The 18,514-nt window shown below is 42.4% G+C and overlaps 1 protein-coding gene across 1 annotated transcript; it reads left to right on the forward strand.

The window, feature by feature from the left end:
• Positions 1-10,337: 10,337 nt before the first annotated feature.
• mad2l1 (MAD2 mitotic arrest deficient-like 1 (yeast)) lies at positions 10,338-18,502 on the forward strand (the record flags this gene model as incomplete). Its single annotated transcript, XM_080742227.1, has 5 exons — positions 10,338-10,401; positions 12,791-12,937; positions 14,393-14,513; positions 16,989-17,092; positions 18,330-18,502. The coding sequence occupies 5 exons, from the start codon at positions 10,338-10,340 to the stop codon at positions 18,500-18,502; spliced, it is 609 nt and encodes a 202-aa protein (XP_080598353.1).
• Between the last annotated feature and the right edge of the window lie 12 nt (positions 18,503-18,514).

Genomic DNA, 18,514 nt, shown 5'->3' on the forward strand with positions numbered 1-18,514 from the left:
ACATGATGATGACATGCCTACAAAAGGCATGATGTCATAAATGATGATGACAGACAGGGGGTCTGGCACAACCAGGTTGACCTGGTCTAGTTTTTTTTACAACAAGGGTTCATATTTTAGATTGTAATTAGAGAAAAGAAAAGATGAGTGTTAACATGTTTTCATTTACTTCTTTCTATAGTTTAAGCGTTTTTAATTACTTTGATTTCGGCGATTGGGGCATGTATGCAAGTGGCTAAATATGTCTTTTTAGACACAATAAGCCAGCGATTTCATTATTACTATTTACAGTAGCCCACATAAGTCACGTCTGCTTGTGGTGCATCTTGGGAATGGGCTTATTGTGTCTAAAAAGACATATTTAGCCGCATACATGCATGCCCCAACCACTGAAATCAAAGTAATTAAAATCGCTAAAACGATAGAAAGCAGTAAATTAAATCATTTTAACACTACTTTTTTCTTTTATGAAATATATAGTATAGTTAACAATGTGTTCAAAGGGATTCTTTTTATTTTTTATTATTTAGTTTTTCATCTTTTCAAAATCGTAAGATTCATTTTCAATTGTTTTCAAAAGGTGACTTTTGAGACAAAAATGATTGAACGTGATTGTGTTTCTTTAACAAGCACATCTGTATTTTGTCTGTCAGGTGCATCTCTAGGCGGTCGGGCGGGAAAGGACTTTGCATTTTGCTTCATGGAGAACTTTTCACGTGAAGAACCTGAACCAACAAGGTTCAGGTCACTGCTCTCCAGGACAACACTAAGGTGACGGTCAAGATGCTCGCCTTGAACCTCATCTACAAGGGAACTCTGAAGGATGGTGAGACGCGCAGGGTCACTCTCTCTGCTAGTGCAGACATCCACAGCACTACAAGGTCTGCAAAACAGTTCAAATCGAGGCTACCAGTCGGACACGGCAGACACCTCCGTGGCGTACCCTGTGACTGAGTGGGGCAACGAATACTTTATCTTTACGCCGCCCGTGGGCCCGAGCGACAGTTTTAAAGAGTTCGCCATCACCAACGGGAAGGAGGTAAACCAAATAGAGGTCTTCCCTCATGCCAAGGTGAAGTTCGAGGGTCGGTTCTACAAAGCCGGCAGCCGAATGCTCATCAGCCTCCAGCCATACGAGACCGTCCAGATAATGAGCAGAGACGTGCTGTCCAGCACCAGGGTTTCCTCCCAGCGCCTTGTGGGCGTCTCCGCTGGCCAAGACTGCGCCTGGCGCTTCTCCACGTGCGACCACGTCTTCGAGCAGCAGCTGCCAGAGGCGCGCTGGGGCTCCAGGTCAGGCACGTACGTGCACACATAGACATCAAGAAAAAGAGCAGTTTGGCACATTTTGTTCCATATGTCTACATTATCTTGGTTTCAGAGAGCATTAACTGTTTACAGTTTACAGTTTACAGTTTAGGCATTTAGCAGACGCTTTTAATCCAAAGCGACTTACAATAAGCAGATACAACATCGCAATAATAAACAAGATAATAGGTCAGTACATTAACAGCAATATAACAATGTAAATGGATATCTATCTAGAGAAAAACACAATATAATCAAGTTCTAAAGAAACCTAACAAACAAATGTTAACTAGCTTCATGTATGGTCATTGATTTTACTGTAGTGCTAAGGGTTTAGGTGGAGTCTGAAAAGGTGAGTCTTCAGTCCACGGCGAAAGGTAGCGAGTGAGTCCGTTGTTCTAAGTGCGACAGGGAGTTTATTCCACAACTTGGGAGCCAAGAGGGCAAACTGTCTCGGACGAGTGGATTTTTGCCCTGGAGTTTTTAGCGAGGGTTCGGTCAGCATCCCTGTGTTGGCTGATCTAACTGTTGCCCCAAAGTCTTGTGTTGAAACTTTATATTCCATAATGCCTGACATGTTTTTACTCAGAACAACGTCTCTTCAGCCTGTATTCTGTTAGCAGCACTAAGGGGCCCAATAGAGCTTCCTGTCATGCTGGTGGGCATTTCAAAACAATTTTATTGGATATTTGTAATGTGATCATTCAACACATGTTTTATTTTGAAATGGTAGCAGCCTACTACAGGAAATGGAAGAAGCAGACACTGGACAGAACAGCGACTCCGTCTGTACACATTATTATTTCGATTTTACCGACGGCCACTGGGCCCCTCGGCCACTGGGCCCCAAATTCACTCTCAGCCCCCACACAATAGCGTCGTCCCGCTATTTACGCCCCTGTTACTGACACACATCAAACCTATTGATGTGGGTGCTTCCACTACCTTCACTCTGATTCTACCATCTAGCGATTAATGTCATACTCATAATAATGTTGTTTGATAGAAGACAGGGTTTGAATAATCATCTGTTTCAGGTGGAAACTCATTATGTCTGTGTTCCAATGGATACAATGTAGTTATTGTTTATTATTAATATAATAAGCTGTGTTCCAATGGAATCGAGTGCCGATCCCGATGGTCTATGCAAGGCACCAACCAGTTAGGGGTTCAGAGTCTTGCTCAAGGCCTCTTCGACACTAACTCTGGGGGAGCCCGGGATCGAACTGGGAGCTAGACACACAAATAAAAGTGTTCCAAAGAGACTCCTGTTTTCTCACATCAAGTCAAAATGTCTCCTGAATGTGTAACATCATGACCCATGTTTTCGGTTGAAAAAATACCATGGAGGACTAAACAGCAAATTGAATACAAACACCACTCATAAAAGCCACTCTGAGACACTTAATGTCATGTAAGGAGATCTGGGATCTCAATTTATTACCAAATAGGATTAAGGAATTATGATGAATGATCACGATGATGAATACTTCATCACCATCATATCGTCACTGTCAGGCAGAAACCTTGTATCTCCATAGGTTTCAACTGTGTATGTTTAAGTACAGCCCTGCTTCATCACACAACGCCTCGCGATGCGAGGCGTTTGTAGATCTGCGTTTGTAGATCTGCTATTTTCACTAGCCTTGTGTAAAGTAAAGCCCTGCTTCATCATACAAGACACGCAAGACTAATGAAAATAGCCGATCTACAAGCACACAACACCTCGCATCGCGAGGCGTTGTTTGCTTGTAGATCGGCTATTTTCACTAGTTTCATTCGTTTTTTTTTAAATGATACATACAAAACTAACAGTTTTTGACATACAAGGTTTCCACCCGACAATGACGATATTCTTCATCAGTTGTCGCCCACTGGTTGCTGGTTGTGAGGATCAGAGTCCTGTCACGTGATGGATCCAGTCTCGGTAGAAACACACGTCTGAGGCCAGAGCTGGTCCTTCACACACCCCAGAAAAGCCCCTTATATAAACTCCAAAGATCTGGTCATTGTGTTCCACTGCTGTCCCAGAGTCTCCCTGTGGTGACACAGAGAGAATGTAAGTGTTTGTGTTTATGTGTGCGCATGTGTGTGTGCGTGTGCCTATAGGGCTGTCACGATTATGACATTTTACAGGACGATTAATTAATTGCGATTAACGATTTAATTGTGTTTTTGTCGTTGACAATTACATTTCTGTATGGCTTTTAGGCTTTGAAGCTGCACATGGCCGATATAACACATAACCTAAATATACAAAGAAATTACATATTTGACACATTTGTACTTAAAAAAGAACTTTGATAGCCGATCTACAAGCTCACAACGCGTCGCGATGCGGCGCGTTGTGAGCTTGTAGATCTGCTATTTCCAGTATTTTTTACCTTAAAAAGTATAAATGGAAAATTTTCAACATGTCAAATAATCACGATTAGACGATTAAGTAATAATGGTGACATCCCTGTGTGCGTGTGTGTGTTGTGGGGTGGGGGACTATTGCAGACAATTATTATATTTAATTGTTTGCTATTCAAATTCAACAAACTCACGGGACAGACATCCACTTTCGGCCCTTGAGGTAGTCTCTCAAAGCACAAAGAATTCAGTTGGGTTTGGATCGGGGGTTGGCCCTGCAGGTTGCATGGTGCAACTATGCGCATGGTGGCACACCGCAGGTGATCTGCCAATTTTCCGCCTTTGGGGAAGCAAATATTACATTCTGAATGATTTGCCTGCTTTTCCGGTCTGGATCTCAGACAACATTACCTGAAGTGAACTCTGAACACAGCTCACCTTTAACCCTCTGAAAAGGATAGGACCAAGTAGGAGACCATTTGGTCCCAGTTAGCCCAAAACCTCCAACTCCAATTGGTATACCATTGGCAGGCTTGGCAGCGGCACAGTTCTGTAGTGGTGGCAGGTTGATGACCCAGAGGTGTGCATTTGTACCCTGTAAGACGCAACAATAGAAATACTTGTACATTTTTCTGATGGTGTTGTAGGAGTATTTTGGAGAGGAAAATGTAATGTTTTAAACAAATGTTTTTGTAAGGTTTTATAGACATGAATCATGCTCTAATTTACATGGGGGATCTCTTTCACAACAATAACGTACATGTTCTAGACATTCTAATGATCACCCAAAAAAAGGCATTTTACTTATGTTTTTGTGAGGAATAGTTTCAGTGAAAAAGTGAGATGTTGTTCGTCCAGACTCTGAACTCCAGAGATCTTGAAGTTTAATGTGAATGTCAGGATCTGTGTGGGGTATTTATATGCAAATATCGTGGCCAATGGCATTGTAATAATTATGTTGATGATTAGGTGGTAGGGGGAGCAAAAAAAACCAAAAAAAAAACATGTAAACCTTTTTTTGGATAAAATACAAATGTTGTGATACTGCAACATTGGGTCTTACATGGTTAAGCCTCAGAAGCATGATGTCATGGCAATGGTGATCATCAAAGTGAACAAACTGGTCAAACACAGGAATCACTTGAGTGAATGGTGCTGGGCCTGGGAGTACGCCATGCACATCAAGTGTCACAGTGAGATCCCTGCGTGAGAGGATATGAATGTCAGTGAGAGAATGTTATCGTCTGGATAACAAATTACTTTAGGGTAAAGAAAGTTAATCTTAGACGTTCAACCTAAGAGTGACTCATGAAGGGTCAATTCATTTGAGGAGCTCTTCTAGTTTTTGTGGTTGTTTCATTTGGAAATTAATAAAGCTCTGACTGTCAGATTAAATTAATGAAGCTCTGTCAGACAACGCTATTTTACCGTCAGTACTAAAATGGTTGTGATCTCTGTCTGTCTGTCTGTCTGCCTGTGTCTCTCTCTCTCACTCACTCACTCACTCGCACGCACGCACGCACGCACGCACGCACGCACGCACGCACTCATGCACGCACGCACGCACGCACGCACGCACGCACGCACGCACACACACACACACACACACACAGATACTTCTCCTTACCCTCCGTCACCACAGTGGGCAGCCGTCAACACCCAGCCTTGGTCGATGAGTGAACCTCCACAGTAATCTCCTTCCTGGGTTTGCACAACCACATGGTACCTCCTTTCGAGGTCAGGACATTGATGACCTCCAACGAGTCTCTTCTCCATGTTCCTCGCTGCTGCAGCTGAAATAGAAACATTACAAGGCCGATCTCACTTTCTTTTTTTTTTTCTTTTTTTAAAAACATTCACACATTTCCTGCAGGTTTCCTGCTAGTCTACAACACATGCAGGTCTCCTTCCTAGCTGTGTTTCACTTTGGACTAGGGATGTCCCGATACCACTTTTTTGCTGACCGAGTACAAGTACGAGTACTTCATTTTGAGTACTCGCCGATACCGAGTACCGATACGAGTACAATTAATAATACAAAATGTCTTTAAATTACGTTTTTTTTTTGTTTTTTTTTTATCAGATGTTCCTCACTTTCTGGCTGTATAACACATTAAATTGCATTGCTTTCCCAGAACATGGCACAACTGCCACACATTTCACTTTTTTTTCAGGTTTAGCCCATGGAAATTCCTGTACTGTGCATGATCTTCTAGATCTGCTATGCTCAAACATTTTGTATTTTTACTTTTGATACTTTAAGAGAGAGAGAGAAAGGCGAAGTGGCGGAACACACAGGGTACTCGCTACTCGGGCGCTTTGTGAGCAGTATCGGACGAGTACCGATACCGCAAAATAGGCTGGTATCGGGGCGAGTACCGATACCACGAGTACCGATACCGCATCCCTACTTTGGACTATAAGACTAGTTTATACTTTAATTGTACGATGTGTCACATCTTTAGTTGAATATCAGCTATTTGATGTGAACAACACTCTTTTTCAATTAATATAGCATGATTTTTTTAGGGTGATCACATGCTGTGATATTGCAATCAGCCGTTTTACCATTCTTCTTTTGCTTTCGGCTGTTCCCTTCAGGGGTCACCAAAGCGAATCATCTGCCTCCGTCTCACCCTGTCCTCTGCCTCCTCTTCTTTCGCACCAACTAACTTCATGTCCTCTTTCACATCATTCATAAATCTCCTATTTGGTCTTCCTCTAGGCCTCCTGCCTGGCAGTTCCAACCTCAGCATCCTTCTACGGATATACTCACCATCTCTCCTCTGTACATGTCCAAACCATCTCAGTCTGGCCTCTCTGGCTTTATCTCCAAAACATCTGACATGCGCTGTCCCTCTAATGTACTCGTTCTTGATCCTATCCATCCCTGTTACACCCAGAGAGAACCTCAACATTTTACTCTCTGCTACCTCCAGCTCCGCTTCCTGTATTTCCTCAGTGCGACTGTCTCTAAGCTGTATACAACATAGCTGGTCTCACCACCGCCTTGTACACCTTCCCTTTCATTCTTGCTGATACGCTCCTATCACCCATCACCCCTGACACTTTTCTCCACCCGTTCCAACCTGCTTGCACTCATTTCTTCACCTCTTTTCCACAACCTCCATCGCTCTGGAATGTTGACCCTAAGTGCTTAAAGTTCTCCACCTTCGTTACCTCTACTCCCTGTAACCTCACTGTTCCACTTGGGTTCCTCTCATTCACACACATTTACCGGTATTCAGTCTTGCTGCGGCTAATCTTCATTCCTCTCCTTTCCAGGGCATACCTCCACCTCTCAAAAATGTCCTCTGCCTGCTCATGTCATCTGCAAACATGATGGTCCATGGGGATTCCTGTCTAACCTCATCTGTCAGCGTGTTCATCACCATAGCGAACAAGAAGGGGCTCAGTGCAGATCCTTGATGCAGACTAGGAGGACTCTTCATCTTCCTCGCCACCAAGGTCATCCTACACACCACCATTCTGTGTTGTCTCACTACACTCTCACCTACCACTACTTTGCAGTCACTGGGCCCTATTATGATCCAGGTCTTATGCCTTAACTTCTTTACCTTTTTTTCACTATTTTGAAAAACATTTTTAAATACTTCAAATGCTGTTCTACATCTGCACGTTGTGAACTTGCAGATCAGCTATTTGAAATATTAAAAAAAACAAAAACAAAATAGTAAAAAAAGGCAAAGAAGTTAAGGCATAAGGCATAAAACCTGGATCATAATAGGGCCCATTGTCTCCTTCAGATTACCTTGTCTATACAGGATGTAGTGCTGATGTGTTCCTTCTTCTGGAGAAAGAAAAAAGTATTCAATACAGCAAATTCCATCCTCTTTACAATGTCTACCACCATCTGTCCTTCTGCATTCCTTTCCTGGATACCAAACTTGCCCATCACTTCCCCATCACCTCACCTGCACCAACATGTCCGTTGAAGTCTGCACCAATCACCACTCTGGCACTCTCTCAACTCTGGAGATACTCTGTATCCCTTTGTCTAACTCATTCCAGAATTTCTCCTTCTCTTCTAACTCACATCCAACCTGAAATTTCTAACTTCAGCTCATCACTCTGTGTCTCTGTCCGACACTCTTTTCACCTCCAGGACAATCCTAGCAAACTCAGGCCTTCAGGATAACTCCTACTCCATTTATCTTCCCATCTACAGCTCCTGGCCTTGCTACCTTTCCACCTGGTCTCCTGGACACACAGTAATGGTAAAACAGCTGTTTTGCCATTATGTAAGCAACTATGCAATCGTTCATTTCAAAATCTTTCTGTCAAATACTTTTCTCATCTTTTCTTTCAGTTTCTCTCGAAATTGTAATTTAAATTTTAGATTGTTTCATTTATCTTTTTTTGCCGTAACAAAGCAAACTTGATACGAAACATTTCTCTGCAAAGACAACCTGCTGAAGTGTGCAAGATGCACGTTAAACACACTTTAGGAGACATACCTGACAGCATGAAGAGAAGAAGGAGAGCGTGAGTCCTCATGGTGGCTTCTCTGGCTGACTGACTGGCTGGCTGGCTGGCTGACCAACTGACCGGCTGCGACACTAGAATTTAAACTGTGTTCTATCACTAATGCAAATATTATCAGTAGTATTCTACCAATCCCAAAGAAGAGATACATCAACATGCAAGGAGGAATAAAGTCACTGGTTGTGACCTAATCTAACGCTGTGTCCTAATCTAACACTGTTCATTCAAATGTATTTCCATGGTGTAAGTGAAGAACAGGCCTCTTCTCATCATCAGGAAGATAGTAAAATATTTCAGTTACTATTTCTTTACTTTATCAAGGCCCTAATTTTAATTTCAAATGAGTCCAAGAATGAACGGCAACCCATTTCTGTTGCCTGCCCATGTTACCTGGTCAGTACAGATAGATAGACCTTTATTTTATGTCATGGCAGCCTGCAGTTAACAAGAAAGAATAGCTGGTAATAAATGGTGCATTTATATCAAGCTTTTATCCAAGGCGCTTTACAATGACTGCACATTTCATTCACCCATTCACGCACACATTCATTGCATTCAGCCATTCACACACACGCGCGCGCACACACACACACACACACACACACACACACACACACACACACACACACACACACACACACACACACACACACACACACACACACACACACACACACACACACACACACACACATTCATTACATTCACTCATTCACACACACATTCACTACTTTCACCCATTCGCTCACACACATTCATACAAGGTTCAGAGTCTTGCTCAAGGAAACTTCGACACTAACTCTGGGGAGCCCGGGATCGAACGCCGCTCCACCTCCTGAGCCACTGCCGCCCCAGGGAGAACTATAGAGGGATACATACAATTTAAATTAATAAAGATAGGCCTATGTGCAGACATTAAGGTAGACTTACTGTAAGGTCTGATCTGGCCTCCTGCGTGCGCGCATGTGTGTGGGTCATGTGTGGTTGTGCGTGCGTGTGCGTGTGCGTGTGTGTGTGTGTGCGTGTGTGTGTGTGTGTGTGTGTGTGTGTGTGTGTGTGTGTGTGTGTGTGTGTGTGTGTGTACAGGTATTGCAGCTCATACATAGCCAGCCACAGATGGCTGACTGACAACCGCTAAAAAAAAAGAGACTTCCATGAGTTTCATTCTATGTATTTTTGCTTCCATGTTCTCTCTCCCTGCTGAGTTTTCATGTGTTCCATGTTTTGTGGTAACTGAATTTCTCCCATATCTCTCATATAAATTCAAATAACCTTCCTTTGGAGGAACTGAACAAAGGATCTCTGAAAGTGTTTCAGTTACATTTCTTTATTATCTCACTTCTTGATGATAATACAATCTGTCTACCTGGACATTTAAATACAGGACAGTTAAGAAGCGATTACAAAGACTGTACAGTTAAATAGCTATAGCCTATTGTGATATGCAAATTCCTGCACATAATTCCAGTACAGTAGGCCTACTCACGTTTTTTACTTAAGTAAAACTAAAAGTATCAATGCTGCAATAAAGAAATACTCTGTTACAAGTAAAAGTCGGGAATTCAAAATGTAGTTGAGTAAAAGTATGAAAGTATTGGCATCAAAATGTACTTAAAGTACCAAAAGTAAAAGTAGCCTACAAAATGTTTGAACATAGCAGATCTACAAGCTCACAACGCGTCGCATTCGATTTGTGACACATTGTGAGCTTGTAGAACGGCTATTTAGTAGGCTATGTTTTATAATATAATCATTTAGGCCTAGCTATCTGCAAAGTAATTACTAAAGTTTTCATAAAAATTTAGTGGAGTAAAAGTAGGCCTACAATATTTGGATCCGAGATGTAGTGGAGTATATCTATTCATTCATTTGTATCTAAACATAGGCCTAATGTTGTTCCAAACAGCTGTTGCTACTACATCTAATTTCATTTTGGCAACACTTTGGCGCCATCTAGTGTCAAGATGCCGGCAGCTCACTTTAAAAGCGCAGGAACGACGACGTCATCAACCATGCGCCGCCGCATAGTTCTGCTACAGCGCATGCGCGGCGAGCCGGGCTGACATTTTAAACTGTCTGGCGGTTAACTGGCTGCAAGAGACACACGGAAGAAAAACAACAGTTTCTTTGTTTAATTTAACAATCAAGTCAGCTAAAAACTCGCGAAAATGACGAGCACGCTCAAAGGGATCACCCTCAAAGGAAGCGCGGAGCTGTGCGCCGAGTTTTTCTGTAAGTATTCAAGTGTTAAAGTCTAAAAACGTGTTCCTTCTTCTGCACGACGTGTGGCTTGGCTGAAAATAGCCGATCTGCAAGCTCACAAGGCATCGCGCCGCGACGCCTTGTGAGCTTGCAGATCGGCTATTTTCGCTTACATGCGGTTTGGTATAAAAAGAATAAACGCGTTATCTCAACACATTTGTAACTTTTACGTGATGTTTTTGATTGAAACTGTTGTAAAAGTAATAATACATGTATTTGTAAAGCACTTCTAAATGCCTATCCTTTGCATAAAATCCCATTGCATAATAGTAAAGAGAAGTGTTTTTTTTATGTGTTAGTAATCATTACTAACAACCTTATGAGACTTTATTTGGTGGTGTGCAATAATAGGCCATGGATCCCTTGCCACACTTACTTTTGATCTATGACCATCATCTTCTGCACTTTAAAGTGTTCCATCAGTTAGAGCAGTGGTTCTCAACCTGTGGGTCGGGATCCCCAGAGGGGTCCCCAAATTATTATGGGGGGAGGGGGATTCAAACTAAATGTAATGCCAACTCCTACAATTCCAAGTGCTTGTGCAGGGTGGGGGATCCCCAGTTAAAATATACATATTATTTTGGGGGTCACGGTCTGAAAAGGTTGAGAACCACTGAGTTTGAGAACCCAACTTGTAGGGGTCCATTTGGTAACTTAAAACTATCAGTCAAACTTGGAACTTAACCCCTCAAGGACCCCCGGGGGTCCCTGCCTGGACCAAACCATGCAGTGTCCCATTGTTGGTGGTTCTCAATGTGGGGGCCAGCAGGGACCTTAATGGGGCTCCAGCTAAATGATTGCTAGTTAATCTTCACCATTTACATTTAAATGAATATACAATTACATTTTAGTAAAATACAACTATAACATGTACACAAATGTCTTAATTTGATCAGTTTCACTGTTCTCTCTATAGCTACCCATCCATGCAGACATAGCATAGCTTGGTTATTCATTTTCACATTTTTCTTGACCACTATGTTAAAGAATGCAATTTAGATATTATTTAAACAGATGCTAAGTTCATTGTTTACACATTTTGATAGTAAATTGTTCAGACTGATGCTATTTGCTAGGGTCTTGGTTTACCTGTGATCCTATAGTTTCCTTAGGCACTTAACACTGTCTGCTTGTATGTGATTACCTAGCTCTGGTCCATAGCGTTAGTGGAGTTCTCCCTAACGCTATGTTCCTCTACCTCCGTATTCCTTGGCAAAACCGGAACACCCCGCCGTCTGGTCCAAAAATAACAAAAACTGTTTCGCCCCTCATCAAACCAAAGGTATCAGTGGACAGTTGAAAGCTTACTCTACTTAGTGGACGAGGTCTGAGCCCCCCACCACACGATTAAAATACATTTCTAGGGCAAAATGAAAAATATTCCACCGGATGGAGACGCTCTTCCAGGTTTTTACGAAACAGCGCTTCCAACGTCGCAGAGTTGAATAACACCCAGTGAGACTAATGCTCAGTGTAATTCGGTCCTCTGACCTGCGCGGCAGTAGTGAGTTGGCACCTTGATGGCGACGACAAATAGTGAAAAACGAGAAGAAATGGAGTCTCCATCCGGTAGAATATTTTTCATTTTGCCCTAGAAATGTATTTTAATCGTGTGGTGGGGGGCTCAGCCCTCGTCCACTAAGTAGAGTAAGCTTTCAACTGTCCAATGATACCTTTGGTTTGGTGAGGGGCGAAACAGTTTTTGTTATTTTCGGACCAGACGGCGGGGTTTTCCGGTTTTGCCAAGGAATACGGAGGTAGAGGAACATAGCGTTAGGGAGAACTCCACTAACGCTATGGACCAGAGCTAGTGATTACCATGCTTATTGTAAGGCCCCTAGATAAGAGCGTCTGCTAAATGACTACATTGTAAAACCTACAGTAAAAGAAAAATGACAAACCACAACAGGCCAAATGATGTCTTAACCAACCCCCCAAAAAGTTTGTAGATTGGGCACCCAGAGTTAACCGTATCAAATGGGGGTGAATTGCCTGCCTATAAGCTGTGATGGAAAGCAACTAAGTAGTATGTACTCAAGTGAAAATAGCCGATCTACAAGCTCACTGTGTCGCTTTCGTGACTGCTATTTTGAAAAGATTTACATTTTTTATACATTTGAAAACTTGTAGAATGGGACATCCTGCATAATGATGAGTACATTTACTTTTACTAATTTAAGTACATGTTGATGCCAATAATTTTGTACTTTTTCTACGTGTTTCTACATGCAGTATTGATACTTTTACTTTAAGTAACAACAAATTTAAGTACTTTTTCCGCCACTGCCTAATGCATATCAGACTGTGGTTCCTTGCCGTATGCTTGCATGTGGGTAACATTTAACTTGCGACCCCGCAGCGTTTGGCATCAACAGCATCCTGTACCAGCGAGGCATCTACCCTCCAGAGACCTTCACCAGGGTCACCCAGTACGACATGAGCCTGCAGCTCACCACCGACCCCAAGCTGAAGAACTACCTCACCAACGTGGTCACTCAGCTCAAAGGTAAGAGTTAAGCTGGTTGCACACTGCTGCGTTTTTCGGGCCGAATATCGGAGTGAATTTCGGAAAACGCAAATAAAAAATCAACCTCACGTTATGTCAGTCACGTTTGCACACTGCCGCCCGTTTCGCGCACCACTCGGTCCCCTGCTCTCTCTATCTCTCTCTCTCTCCTTGCCCTGAAAAACGCTTTTCGCAACGAAAAACGCAGCAGTGTGCAACCACCTTTAGTTTATAGAACGGGTACACATTATTGTGTATCATTATTTTATGCTTTAACTATTGAAAAATAGCAGATATAAAAGCTCACAGCGCGGCACCGCGCTGCGAGCTTGTAGATCTGCTATTTTTTTTTTAAGTGAAAATTTGAATTTTGACCTGATTCTATAAGTGTCTTTTGAATCCTTCTAAGATTTTTTGAAAAACCTATTATGTTTCTATGTCAGCAATCTGGCTAGCCATCGTCAAAGAATAAGGCCCTTTTCACTTAACTGGAGCTCAGTTAGTCTGTTCTTGAGAGACAGCGCGGCACCGCGCTGCGAGCTTGTAGATCTGCTATTTTTGAATCGTGAAAATTAGAATTTTGACCCGATTCTATAAGTGTCTTTTGAATCCTTCTAAGATTTTTTGAAAAACCTATGTTTCTATGTCAGCAATCTGGCTAGCCATCGTCAAATAAAAGGTCCTTTTCACTTAACTGGAGCTCAGTTAGTCTGTTCTTGAGAGACTACTATGTCTATTCATGTGAAGGACCCCCAAAATGATATGTATTTGGCCACGGACCCGCATCTCAAAATATTTAGTTCCAGGGACCAGCAAAATTTGAGTTACAAATGTTCGCTTTGAAAATACATATACAGTATATTCAAAGATTTGCACACATTTTTTACGATTTTTTCAAAAATAGCAGATCTACAAGCTCGCTGTGAGCTTGTATATCTGCTATTTTTCAATAGTTAAAGCATTCAGTAATTCTAGGCCTAAATGGGTTAAGGCTGTTATCGATTATTTCGATTTTGTTTTTGTATGATTTATTTCCCCCCAAAAATCAATTACCCTTTTATTTGCATTGCGACGTGTTGTGAGCTTGTAGATGTGCTATTTTCACTATTTTTATTTTATTTTTGGCTAGTTGTAATGACATGCCAAAAATAGGGATCCGTTATTTATCGATTGTTTTGTTAAATTCTTGAATATTTTTTATAATCTGTCAAATTGATTAGTTTGCAGAAATGAACAAATTAAATTAGCTCCACCATTAGTCAGTATTTTTCCTTCTTTCTTTCTTTTTTCCTTCTTTCTAAGTAGCCCTAATTGAACCCCAACATGGTGAGCAGAGAGGTGACATAAAAGCAAAGATGAAAGCAATGATAATACTACCTAAACATCATCATTAAACTTTCAGTCATGAGATTTCATGTTTGCTTTATTCCGTGGGTTTTGCGTTCCTGTTGGCAGAGTGGCTGTTTGAGTGCACGGTGCAGAAGCTGGTGCTGGTGATCACATGTCTGGAGACCAACGAGGTGCTGGAGAGATGGCAGTTTGACATCGAGTGTGACAAGTCGGCCAAGGAGTGCAGGTAAAGAAAACACGCTACAGTAGTGACATCATTGGCTGTGATTCTAAGCCAGATGGCATTGTTGAGAGACCAAAGTGGGTCACAACTGACAAGATGTATCAGGTTCGAACGGTGTCTTGGACAAAGAATAATAACAATATAACAAGGCGATGTAACAGAAACGTTCTCGCTTTGGCATGTTGCCATTGACACACCTGTGAGGCAAACTGTATCAATGGGAGAGAGCTGGCCGGACCAGCTCATGAACCAACGATATATTTTTGAGCGGTGGTCACAACGCTCCTATACGTGGCCGTGTGTGTGGGTCTGTCTGTCTGTTTGTCTGTCTGTCTGTCTGTCGGTGCACCTGCTTCTAATGATATCAACGCACTTAATGCGAAATATTCACGTGCTTTCAGACTCTTCAATGCAGAAAGTATCCAGGATACTTGGATATCCAGTATGCCAATGCAGAGATATTAGTAGTAAAATGTCGACATCTAGTGGTCAACCTCAGAGGAGCGCAAAAATAAAACCTGAGGTGATTCCCAGCCTCGAACCAGATGCCAAGATGCCAAGTATGCTCTGTTCCCCGGTGTAACGCCCCACGCCACAGACCCCGACGGAGCGGCGCGGTGGGAACGGCGCCCAATCCCACTCAGCCGCGTTACCGAGTTATGTGCCGTTATGGACAGAATAGTAAATATTCAGTCCCTCACTATCAACATCTACCCCACTATCCACGTCATAGATAAATGCACAAAAAAGGAGTCACTTCATCCGTTCATTAGCTCAGTCAGTAGAGCACGGATGCAACAAACCCACGGTTTGGGTTCGATTCCCCTGAGGGGAATAATATTCCAGGCGACAGATATCGGCGCATGCGTACTTCAAAGTGCACGGTGAACAGGATACCGTGGATACTCCTCCGTGGATACCCAGTGCATATTCTCTGCATTCAAACGTCTGAGAAATGGTGAAAAAGTCGGATTGAATGCGAAGAGAGCAGTCGAAGCCGGTGGTCTGTCTCCGTGTCCGTAGCCTGCAGTAACCTTTTCTGACCACACATGTTAAGGGAGGGGCGCTGTTGTTCAGGATAGGCCAGGCATAGGCCAGGCACACTCACACACAAACACACACAGGGGCACACACACACACACACACAGGGGGCACACACACACACACACACACACACACACACACACACCACCGCTCAGTTCACACGAGTGTGATTTTTTAAAAATGATCATGACATTTTGTCAGATAATCAGTTCAGGAAAATAGAACAATACTGTACTGTATTAATTGTCTTCTGTCTTTATGTTGATGTGCACACAATATCAGCTTATTGAGGCATATTAAAAAGCACATCATAGATGTCTGCCTGGGCTCATCAGCACAAGAACTGCTCAGTTTTGTTCCTTTTCCTGAACTGATTATTTGACAAAGTTTGCAATCATTCAAAAATAGTCTTCATTGTTTTCAACGCTCAGATCTCTTGATTCCCTTGACGGCATCTAAGCATATGCATCAGCCACTTTATTCACTCAAAATAACATAACTAACACAGTTCACAGCATTTTTAGACCACGGACAAATAAAGGTTAATTGATTGCAGTACTTACCCTATATGTACTTGGATTAAAGTTCTCGTGGTGGTCATTTGGATTACATGGAAGTCAGCATGTCTATGGAAGTATGTTGCGCAGCGAAAATAGCCGATCTACAAGCTCTCAATCTTTATGCACCTCATTGAAAGATTGTGTAGATTGATAGCTATTAGATTAGAGCAGTGGTTCTCAACCTGTGGTACATGTACCTCTGGTGGTACTTGAGTCCCCCTCTGGTGGTACTCAGGACAGGAGTCTCCCAAAAAGAAAAGAAAAGTGGAGTGAAATAATGATATTATGCGATAATGCGACAGGTGGTTCTTCTGAATTGGTTGTGATGGGCTCCCCAGTCGTTCTGAAATATAAGATTTGAGGACGGATTAATCACATTAGAAATATCATCAGTTATTAGAGTTTATTATCAGCTTATTAGACAGACTGACAGTCTTGGCAGCAGTGCATAGCTGAATAGGATGGGGTAGGTCTACGCTGCACCTGTATTTTAACATCAGTTTATGGTGTTTATTACTTGGTGTAAAACGTGTGAGAACCACTGGATTAGAGCATTCGAAGTGGTCAAACTAGCAGTATGTTCAGAATCATTTTAATAAATGATGTGGTATTGGAATGGCATAGACTGGCATATTCACACATAGCAGCAATTTAGGTAGTATCAGTATCAACACTGCTATGGGTATGGGAACAGCTCTCCAGTGAACGTGTGTGTGTGTGTGTGTGTGTGTGTGTGTGTGTGTGTGTGTGTGTGTGTGTGTGTGTGTGTGTGTGTGTGTGTGTGTGTGTGTGTGTGTGTGTGTGTGTGTGTGTGTGTGTGTGTGTGTGTGTGTGTGTGTGTGTGTGTGTGTGTGTGTGTGTGTGTGTGTTGCAGCGCTCCCAGGGATAAGTCCATCAAGGTCATCCAGGATGAGATCCGCTCTGTCATCAGACAGGTCACCGCCACGGTCACCTTCCTCCCCCTGCTGGAGACGGCCTGTAAGTACAGCTATTCCATAATATTTTCCAGATATTTCTGTCCAAGTAAGCACACAACAATATCTAGATGTATATTCTCATTAACCCATAACAGGAACCCCCTATTTGTAACTACCTTTCAGGACAGGAACCCCTTTTGGGGTTCTTGTTAGTATATACAGTATTATATAGCACATATTGTCACTGTCGGGCAGAAACCTCGTATCTCTGTTTCAAATTTGTATGTTTATTTTTTATTTTCGTAAAGTAAAGTGCTGTTCATCATACAAGACTGTCGCACAAAACTAGTGAAAATGGCAGATCTACAAGCACACGGTTTTGGACATACAGGTTTCCACCCAACAACGATTTTTCAGAAACTTTTCAGAATTGGTTTCAGTCCTAAATGGTTTAAAGGACCACTTCATCCATTTTCGATACTACCTTCTACATACAAGCTAGATCAGCTATGTTCACAATATTTATCTGTGGGACTGTATGTAACCTCAGCTTCAACTCCTACAAGTTGAATTGGATACTTAAAGGACCTCAGCCGGCAATCTAATGTTTAACATACAATGTCATTGGTTTGTAAGAAGAATCATTACATATATAAATGCTGCTACCGTAACACAATAAATAGAAGAATTTATGGATTTGACGCTGTGATCGGGAATATCGGTATCGTCAGATACTGATTCCAGTTGATCGCTATCAGCCCCAAAAATGGCAATCGAAGCATCTCTACATTTCTGTCTGCTAGTGCTCACTCAGAAACCTACCAGTGATAAGCGATATTATCGTTTATCGTGATAAAAAAACACTCACGATAATCGCATCGTGGAGATTTAATTTATCGCGATATCGTCCTCCGTCATGCACTGGGATCAATTCACCTTTTATTTGCCGAGCTGCATATCCGGTACAGCTAAAACCCTCTATTGGTAAAAGTTACTTATAATATATGTACTTGATACAGTAATTTTTTCACTCTCTATCAAATGTCTTCAAAAATAGCCGATCTACAAGCTCACAACGCGTCACCTAGATCTGCTATTTTTTGGCAAATGTTCTGCCCCAGGATAATGGATTTTGATTATCGTGATAATATCGTAAATCGCGATTTCTTTTGTCACAATAATCGTTATATGACATTTTCATATCGTCCCATTCCTACTTTTGGCCCGGCCCTCCACAATATTTTCGTGGTTCATGTGGCCCCATGGAAAAAAAATAATTGCCCACCCCTGCCCTCTAGGCTCCTTTGACCTGCTGGTCTACACGGACAAGGACCTGGACGTCCCCGCCCAGTGGGAGGAGTCTGGCCCCCAGACCATCAACAACTCCGAGGAGGTCCGCCTGCGCTCCTTCACCACCACCATCCACAAGGTCAACAGCATGGTGGCCTACAAGAGGACCGACTCCACATAGACTCTCTGCCCA

The sequence above is a fragment of the Nannobrachium achirus genome, assembly GCF_963921795.1.
Source record: "Nannobrachium achirus genome assembly, chromosome: 14".
Lineage (NCBI taxonomy): Eukaryota > Metazoa > Chordata > Actinopteri > Myctophiformes > Myctophidae > Nannobrachium > Nannobrachium achirus.